We start from the raw sequence: 10,291 nt of genomic DNA on the forward strand, positions 1-10,291 counted from the left end.
GTGTCAGAGGATGGCCCAAAAAAATTGTCAAAGACCCCAGTCACCCAAGTCATAGACTGTTCTCTCTGCTACCACATGGCAAGCGGTACCGGAGCACCAAGTCTAGGTCCAAAAGGCTCCATAACAGCTTCTACCACCAAGCCATAAGACTCCTGAGCAATTAATCAAATGGCCATTGAACCCCCCTTTGTTTTTACACTGCTGCTACTCGCTGTTTATTATCTATGCATAGTCACTTTACCCCTATCTACATATACCAATAGCCTCGACTAACCTGTACCCATGCACATTGACTCAGTACCGGTACCCCCTGCATATAGCCTCCACATTGACTCAGTACCGGTACCCCCTGCATATAGCCTCCACATTGACTCAGTACCGGTACCCCCTGCATATAGCCTCCACATTGACTCAGTACCGGTACCCCCTGCATATAGCCTCCACATTGACTCAGTACCGGTACCCCCTGCATATAGCCTCCACATTGACTCAGTACCATTACCCCTTGCATATAGCCTCCACATTGACTCAGTACCGGTACCCCCTGCATATAGCCTCCACATTGACTCAGTACCATTACCCCTTGCATATAGCCTCCACATTGACTCAGTACCGGTACCCCCTGCATATAGCCTCCACATTGACTCAGTACCGGTACCCCCTGCATTTAGCCTCCACATTGACTCAGTACCGGTACCCCCTGCATATAGCCTCCACATTGACTCAGTGCCGGTACCCCCTGCATATAGCCTCCACATTGACTCAGTACCGGTACCCCCTGCATATAGCCTCCACATTGACTCAGTACCGGTACCCCCTGCATATAGCCTCCACATTGACTCAGTACCGGTACCCCCTGCATATAGCCTCCACATTGACTCAGTACCGGTACCCCTGCATATAGCCCCACATTGACTCAGTACCATTACCCCTTGCATATAGCCTCCACATTGACTCAGTACCGGTACCCCCTGCATATAGCCTCCACATTGACTCAGTACCGGTACCCCTGCATATAGCCTCCACATTGACTCAGTACCGGTACCCCCTGCATATAGCCTCCACATTGACTCAGTACCGGTACCCCCTGCATATAGCCTCCACATTGACTCAGTACCATTACCCCTTGCATATAGCCTCCACATTGACTCAGTACCGGTACCCCCTGCATATAGCCTCCACATTGACTCAGTACCGGTACCCCCTGCATATAGCCTCCACATTGACTCAGTACCGGTACCCCCTGCATATAGCCTCCACATTGACTCAGTACCGGTACCCCCTGCATATAGCCTCATTATTGATTTTTTACTGTGTTGTTTTTTTAACTTTAGTTTATTTAGTAAATATTTTCTTAAATCTATTTTCTTAAAACTGAATTGTTGGTTAAGGACTTGTAAGTAAGACATTCACTGTATACGGCGCATATGACAATATAATGTGATTTGATATTTGAATTTAAAGTTCACCTTGTACAGATACAATTTACCACAGAGACACAAGATACCATCAGAGTTCAACTCAGAGGACAATAATCAACAATGACACTAATATAATATATATATATATATATATATATATATATATATATATATATATATATAAATCAATTACACAATACATGAATGGCAAACACAAAAATAGAAAAACACAATCATATGAAATGTTGTGGAAATACTTCTTAAAAATACCTCTTAGACACCGGAGCTTGTAAATTCAATCTAGACTTTATTACAAAGTAACAAGCCGAGCTGGACCATGGAACAACTGTTGGTCCCAGACTAAGAGATCACTTTATATACCGTTTCAGTTTGACACAACATACAGTCACTCCTCTTTATGTATATGATGCCCGTATTTGGGTATTCTGCCACTTGTTTTTTCCTAATCTTACTTCGAGTCTGTCTACGACCATCTTTACTTGGTTTCTCTTCCCCTTCTTGGCACATACTTCAGGGCATAGATTATATTGGTGGCGTAACCATAGCAATGACACAAAAAATAAAACAGACATTCATAATGCAGGTGTATGCCCAAGGACACCCACAGGACTAGGCAAAGGCCTCCCTCAAGCCCAAAATGGCCCAGTCACACACACACACACAATGGCCTCCCCCCAAGCCCACACTGATTGTGCTCACCACTCCGAGATGCACATCATATGCACCGGAAAATCCCCCATAGAAACAAACCCATTCTTCAGTAAAAAGGCCCTCTAACATCCACCTGAATTGCCCTAGAGGAACCAACTCCACCAACTTGAAAGAGTTTTGGAGATCATTCCACATGAGAGGCACAAAAAAAAGAAGCAAATTTGACCCAACTCGGTGGAGATTGAAGGCATCTCCAGGGTCAGCCATCCCTGAGTCTGGCTCTGGTAACTTACACATCTGAAGGTTAACAATGAGGTACGGTATGGCGGAAGTTTATGCAAGTGGGCTTATAGACAAAAAAATTATGCAATGCATCGATCTACGAGACTTCATGGAGGGCCAACCTACTTTCTGATATAAAATGCAATGATGTGTACTGAACATATCGCCCATAATAAAGCGCAATGCGCTGTGATAAACTGCATCAAATGGCTTCAATACAGAGGCAACTGCATTCAAATAGACCAGTGGTCCCCAACCCGTCAAGATCACTTTCGCATTCAAAAAGCAAGCAAGCCAGGATCTACAGCTACAACATGTTTTTTTACATGACTTAAAAACATGAATAACCTAATAAAAATAGTTCTGTAGGAATGAGGTTTGTGCAGTAGGCCTAATACATAATCACAGCATATTGGTTATATGACTGGCCTGCCAATATTGTTCTTCTCAGACCATTATTAGCTTTGACAACCAAATAGATCAGTTGGTGTAGCACTTACAAGGCACAGCTGAGCAGAAATTGAAATAATATGTATGTATAATAGCATATGTATGAGTCAAAAAAGTTAGCGCAAAGAGGGGTCAATGAGGATAGTCTGGGCAGATCGTCCGACAGAACACATACGGTAGTTACTGTAGACTAGAGGACAGAAAACACATACTGTAGTTACTGTAGACTAGAGGACAGAAAACACATACTGTAGTTACTGTAGACTAGAGGACAGAAAACACATACTGTAGTTACTGTAGACTAGAGGACAGAAAACACATACTGTAGTTACTGTAGACTAGAGAACAGAAAACACATACTGTAGTTACTGTAGACTAGAGGACAGAAAACACATACTGTAGTTACTGTAGACTAGAGGACAGAAAATGCATACTGTAGTTACTGTAGACAGAAAACATACTGTAGTTACTGTAGACAGAAAACATACTGTATTTACTGTAGACTAGAGGACAGAAAACAGTTATACTGTAGTTACTGTAGACTAGAGGACAGAAAACACATACTGTAGTTACTGTAGACTAGAGGACAGAAAACACATACTGTAGTTACTGTAGACTAGAGGACAGAAAACACATACTGTAGTTACTGTAGACTAGAGGACAGAAAACACATACTGTAGTTACTGTAGACTAGAGGACAGAAAACACATACTGTAGTTACTGTAGACAGAAAACATACTGTAGTTACTGTAGACAGAAAACATACTGTATTTACTGTAGACTAGAGGACAGAAAACAGTTATACTGTAGTTACTGTAGACTAGAGGACAGAAAACACATACTGTAGTTACTGTAGACTAGAGGACAGAAAACACATACTGTAGTTACTGTAGACAGAAAACATACTGTAGTTACTGTAGACAGAAAACATACTGTATTTACTGTAGACTAGAGGACAGAAAACAGTTATACTGTAGTTACTGTAGACTAGAGGACAGAAAACACATACTGTAGTTACTGTAGACTAGAGGACAGAAAACACATACTGTAGTTACTGTAGACTAGAGGACAGAAAATACATACTGTAGTTACTGTAGACTAGAGGACAGAAAACCCATACTGTAGTTACTGTAGACTAGAGGACAGAAAACACATACTGTAGTTACTGTAGACTAGAGGACAGAAAACACATACTGTAGTTACTGTAGACAGAAAACATACTGTAGTTACTGTAGACAGAAAACATACTGTATTTACTGTAGACTAGAGGACAGAAAACAGTTATACTGTAGTTACTGTAGACTAGAGGACAGAAAACACATACTGTAGTTACTGTAGACTAGAGGACAGAAAACACATACTGTAGTTACTGTAGACTAGAGGACAGAAAACACATACTGTAGTTACTGTAGACTAGAGGACAGAAAACACATACTGTAGTTACTGTAGACTAGAGGACAGAAAATACATACTGTAGTTACTGTAGACTAGAGGACAGAAAATACATACTGTAGTTACTGTAGACTAGAGGACAGAAAACACATACTGTAGTTACTGTAGACTAGAGGACAGAAAACACATACTGTAGTTACTGTAGACTACTGTAGACAGAAAACATACTGTAGTTACTGTAGACAGAAAACATACTGTATTTACTGTAGACTAGAGGACAGAAAACAGTTATACTGTAGTTACTGTAGACTAGAGGACAGAAAACACTTATACTGTAGTTACTGTAGACTAGAGGACAGAAAATACATACTGTAGTTACTGTAGACTAGAGGACAGAAAACACATACTGTAGTTAGTGTAGACTAGAGGACAGAAAATACATACTGTAGTTACTGTAGACTAGAGGACAGAAAATACATACTGTAGTTACTGTAGACTAGAGGACAGAAAACACATACTGTAGTTACTGTAGACTAGAGGACAGAAAATACATACTGTAGTTACTGTGGACTAGAGGACAGAAAATACATACTGTAGTTACTGTAGACTAGAGGACAGAAAATACATACTGTAGTTACTATAGACTAGAGGACAGAAAATACATACTGTAGTTACTGTAGACTAGAGGACAGAAAATACATACTGTAGTTACTGTAGACTAGAGGACAGAAAATACTTATACTGTTGTCATGACTTGACTTTAACGTGAATCTGAAGACTGTTAATTATCTAGTTACCTAAATAGGTTTAATTGTTACCGGTTAAATGAATCATGGAACAATTAACTCATTAGGATCTGGGGCCCTGCGAGAGCAGTTATTTGAAGAGTTACCATCTCCTCAATTAAACTACATAGATGTCATAGTTAAAGACCTTTAAACAGTCAACTTTTTAATCATAACCTTGTATCATCATTCTGAACCGTCGTAACTTCCTTGCATTTGCAAAAACCTGAGTCTTACTTATGATTCAGTACTACACAAATTGGTTTAATTCTTTATTTACTAGCTAATTAAATGGGAACACAGGATAAACATACACACTTAATACATTAGGAACAGGTCCCTAGCGGACTGATACAATATGGCTGCTTGTTACAAAAGACATGGAGAGGGCGAGAAAGAGGGACAGAGACACTTAACATTGGTACATTTAGAAGCTACTCACTTATAGTGACTCAGTGGTCTCCCAAGTGACGCAGTGGTCTAAGACACTGCATTTCAGTGCAAGAGGCATCACTGCAGTACCTGGATTCGAATCCAGGCTGCATCACATCCGGCTGTGAGTGGGAGTCCCATAGGGTGGCGTACAATTGGCCCAGCATCGTCTGGGTTTGGCTGGGGTAGGTCGTCATTGTAAATAAGAATTTGTTCTTTAACTGACTTGCCTAACTGTGGTCCTTCCGTGGCTCAGTTGGTAGAGCATGGCGCTTGTAACGCCAGGGTAGTGGGTTCGATTCCCGGGACCACCCATACGTAGAATGTATGCACACATGACTGTAAGTCGCTTTGGATAAAAGCGTCAGCTAAATGGCATATATTATTATATTATTATTATTATTAGTTAAATAAAGGTAAAATAAAAATATTCATCTTATACTTGCACATGAACCGCTGCCTGCTTGGAGTAAGAAATCATGAATGTATTTACGTGAAATGCCTTGGTTCGCCGTGTAACTCTCTCGGAACCGGGCTGCTTTGGAAAGGGGGTTGGGCCTTTTTGCGGCACGCTTGTAAGCCTTTGATTGTCCAAAAGGGAGTCTTCTACTGTTGTTCTCCTCTGCAGTCATATGGTATCCGGTGATTTGTTGTGTAGTCCTGAACAGAACTACAGAGTTTATTTTCCATCCATTCGCTCTGGAAGATGCTTCTTTGAAGATAGGCTAGCCAGCCGTGTTGATGTTTCCCAGTGAGAGTAGCGTAATAAGATGGTTTGAACAAAGTAGTAGAATGGTCCCACTTAAGTTAGGACAGCTAATCAGCCGTACTAGTGATTGTCCGGGAGGTGAGTTCATCGTTTCAACCTCGTGTTGAGATTCAGAGTTCAGACAACGTTAAATGTAACCTGCAGCTCTACGTCTGTCTGGTCTGATGTGTTTTTTTCTTAACCCATCATTTTAAACAATTTGTTCAAAAGGGGCGGTTCCGTCAGGCTGACACGCTCTCTGACCTCACTCAGGGGCGTGACTTGTCACTGTGCAAAGTTATGTAAAACAATGATCTCTTATAGCTTCAGAAATCACATCCCTCTCTTAACAAAAACACGTTCATACCGTTTCATATTTCATGCACAACGCATAGGATGGACACTTCATACATGTAATGGGTATACTTTCCAAGTTACAGTATTTCCTTTATACATTTTTTTATGACATCACAAAATAACAAAGTGAAATGAGTGTTCTATAGATCACCTCTGACCATTCCCCACATTCTACGTGAGAAATATTGTTCCAGTATTCGCTTTTGAACGTGTTAGAGTTTCAGCGGGAAAAGGTCTGATGAAACAAAGGACATTCCTTGTGTCCTAGGGTGAACCTTGGAGAGGGAGAGCTGAATGTTATCTCCTTGATTTACAACAGGGCATGAGTTGTTAACCCGCACCAGTTCTCTCCCCCCTGCGTGTGTTATTCATTGCAAACCTGATCTGACCTAATTGGATTCTCGTGGACAGCCATGACACTGTAGTGGAGTGGATAGACAAGACAATACCACAAAGGACAATGCTGGGCGCGACTCAGTGAGAATGAACAGGTCCTAGTCAGTCCAATGAAATGGCCTTTCATTCATGTTCCTAACCTGGCCATTAACTAGCTCTCCTCAGTCAGTCAGACAGTCAGACTGGAAAACTGGCAAACCGAGAACGCCACAGGGCAAAATAACATCAGCAGGGTGATATATTAGGAGAGGAATGAATTCATCCAGCACACAAAACACAAATCTAAACATAGTTACAAGACAAACAAACTGAAGAACTGAATAAAGTCTGACTCTGACTGAATAAAACACAGACTGACTATAAGAAATGAAAGTTCGACTCCATTTACTGCAGAGAGCTTTCCTCTGTGGCTGTTTCTTCATAGAAAATGTAATCACAGCACAGTGAGGAGGGAGATGACTGCACCTCCCACTGCTATTTGAGGCGGCTGCATCTTTTTCACATGACTTCGTGCAGCGTGAGCGAGAGCTGCCCGCCAAACAGCTGCAGTTCTGTCTTCTGTGCCTGCTCCGCACTGCTTCCGCTGAGCCCTACCTCTGAGGTAACGCAAAACAGTAATCTGCGCACCACAAGACTGTATTAGCTCACCAAGCTAAAGTCTAAGCATGGAGAGCCAACACAAGTCCTCAGGTCTCAGACAAGAACACTCATGGCATGAGCATCACTGAACTACCTCCACTCCACATATGCTTCTGATACAGTACCAGTCAAAAGTTTGGACACACCTACTAATTCATGGGTTTTGTCTTATTTTTTATATTGTAGAATAATAGTGAAATCCTCCAAAATATTAAATAACACATATGGAATCATGTAGTAACCAAAAAAAGTGTTCAATCTAAATATATTTTATATTTGAGATTTTTCATATATACACCATCACAACTCCTCCTCCATGCTTCATGGTGGGAATCACACATACAGAGATCATCCTATGATATGTTACATTTCGTATTGTTACATGAGACAGATGGTTATGACAGGTGGATGGGTGGTTGTATAATGTGAATGTCTCGCAACCCAAAGGTTGTGAGTTCAAATCTCATCACGGACAACATTAGAATTTTAGCTAATTAATAACTTTTCAACTACTTACTACTTTTTATCTACTTTGTGTGGCTGATGTGAAATGGCTAGCTAGTTAGCGGTGGTGCGCGCTAAGAGTGTTTCAGTCGGTGACATCACTCGCTCTGAGACCTAGAAGTAGTTGTTCCCCTTGCTCTGCAAGGGCCGCGGCTTTTGTGGTGCGATGGGTAACGATGCTGAGTGAGTGACTGTGGTTGATGTGTGCAGAGGAGCCCAGGTTGGGGCAAGGAGAGGGACGGAAGCTATACTGTTACATTTGCAACTACTTAGCATGTTAGCTAACCCTTCACCCTAACCTTAAGCTTTTTAGCTAACTCCTAAACTTAACCCTAACCCTTAGCCTAGCTAATTCGTAACATAGCATACATTTTGTAAATTCGTAACATATCATATATTTAGCAAATTCGTAACATATTGTACATTTTGCACATTTTTGTTACATAAAATACAAATTGTAATATGTATCATATCATACTAAAGGAGTGTTGCAGATTTACGTACAGAATAATACGAAATGCTCTGGGACCAGTTTGGAATCCTGCTCAGAATCCTTTGATAAAATGTCTCACCTTTTCCTCCTAAAAAAACAACGGTATCCGAGATATGATACAGCAACTGCATCCTTCAAGACAACTAACACGTTCAAATCATTACTCCCTCCCCAAAGCCTCTACTTTGATTAAAGTCGCTCAATAGGTGCTGAAACGAAAGCTACTTTTAATGAAGTGGCTGTCCATCCAGTAGGTGCTGAAAGAGGTTAGTTAGCTCACAAATTAGGACTCAGTTCATAAACTATAACATTTTCACTCTTTGAAAGTGTATAACGTTAGTCACATATTACTACTCATAACCTCGATTCAATAGATACTTAGGCAAATGATCTCCTCGCCAGAAATATAAACTTGTGTGTTTTTTGTTGGCCATGTCCCGTCGCGTTTTATTTTTAATCTCGGTATATCTGTGGATGAATGAGTTTCTGCAAGTGGGATTACCTGATTATGTCATCGTTGTGTCCCAAGTAAAATTTTTGCTTGTGTTCCCGTGTGTTGTACACTACTCCGACACCGGCGACGAAGTAGACAATTTCCTTGGCCGCTGTGTAGTACAGGTTGTTGCGGCACTGATGTCCACGATACCCGTAAACCCACTCTAGTCGCAGGTGACAATTCGGAGCGGTCCTGTCAGCCATGTCCGTATTTATTTTTTTGTCGAGAGTTTTTTATATTTCTTCATTCACCAAGACGGATTTCATTCAATCCCGTATCCCTTAGTTCCACTGGAAATGCATCGTATCCGGTACAAGCGATAACAGCGGGCATTCGAGTGCCATGTGCATAATAGTCTAACTGAATCTAGTTTTACTTCGAGATTATATGCTTATCTTTAATTAAAATGGTTAACTATGCCATCCTTTTCATAGTGAAAACCATATATCTACCTCTACTTTAGCCTTAGGCCAGCTGCCCCTCTTGAGAGTCGAGGCAGGTCGAAGCTCTTGTCAAATCCTATAAAGATGGAGTTTTCGCGTTTACTTACAAGCACCTCCCCCAAATGTTATCTACATTGGTGATAGATCAACAATCTGTCCAATCACATCCCCAAACATCTATTTAGCGTTTGAAGGGATGTTCACGGACCAATGGCAATCATTATAATTGGACATGAACTTGCTTCCATAAAGAATGTGCTCTAAACATGTTGTGAGGTCAATGACAAGAAGATTTTGACAGCTGTCAATCCAAGTATATGGCGTCAACGTTTAATATTTTACCCCATTGCACATTTCTTCAACATTCTGCAGTAGTTTTTCTATATATGCAAAGGCTCTATCCCACTGGAAGTAGGTATACTTATATGTTTCAGAGACTATATCAATGCTGTTGAAAGTGACATTCAAAACATTAACTGGATTTTTTAAAAATAAAACACGCATTCAGGTTCACATTATGATACTTTTGCCTCCTATCCTCACAGCTTCTACTTTAAATAAAGTCGCTGTCTACTCAGTGGGTGCTGAAATAAAGGTCACATCATTTAGCGAATGAAACTTGAATACAAAAAGCGCTCGAAAGGTTTTTGAGGAAAACCATTGAACATGCTTCACTTCAGAGAATACTATTTGTTCTCGCGGTAAATTACCTCAAAAAATCAATGCACCGGGTGGGGAGAGTTCGTACTATAATGGATGGGATGGTCCAGTGCACACCTCC

The 10,291-nt window shown here is 40.9% G+C and overlaps 1 protein-coding gene across 2 annotated transcripts in view; it reads right to left on the minus strand.

Annotated features, from left to right (window-relative positions):
* LOC118368295 (echinoderm microtubule-associated protein-like 5) overlaps window positions 1-9,569 on the minus strand; it is a 56,656-nt gene extending 47,087 nt beyond the window's left edge. For both annotated transcript variants that reach the window (XR_008093008.1, XM_035752293.2), the window contains exon 1: window positions 9,074-9,569. Coding sequence is in view for 1 of the 2 variants with exons in the window: in XM_035752293.2 (XP_035608186.1) it covers window positions 9,074-9,270 (197 nt within the window). In the remaining variant the exon portion in view is untranslated. The remainder of the gene's footprint in view (window positions 1-9,073) is intronic.
* Between the last annotated feature and the right edge of the window lie 722 nt (window positions 9,570-10,291).

Source organism: Oncorhynchus keta, chromosome 35 (genome assembly GCF_023373465.1).
Source record: "Oncorhynchus keta strain PuntledgeMale-10-30-2019 chromosome 35, Oket_V2, whole genome shotgun sequence".
Lineage (NCBI taxonomy): Eukaryota > Metazoa > Chordata > Actinopteri > Salmoniformes > Salmonidae > Oncorhynchus > Oncorhynchus keta.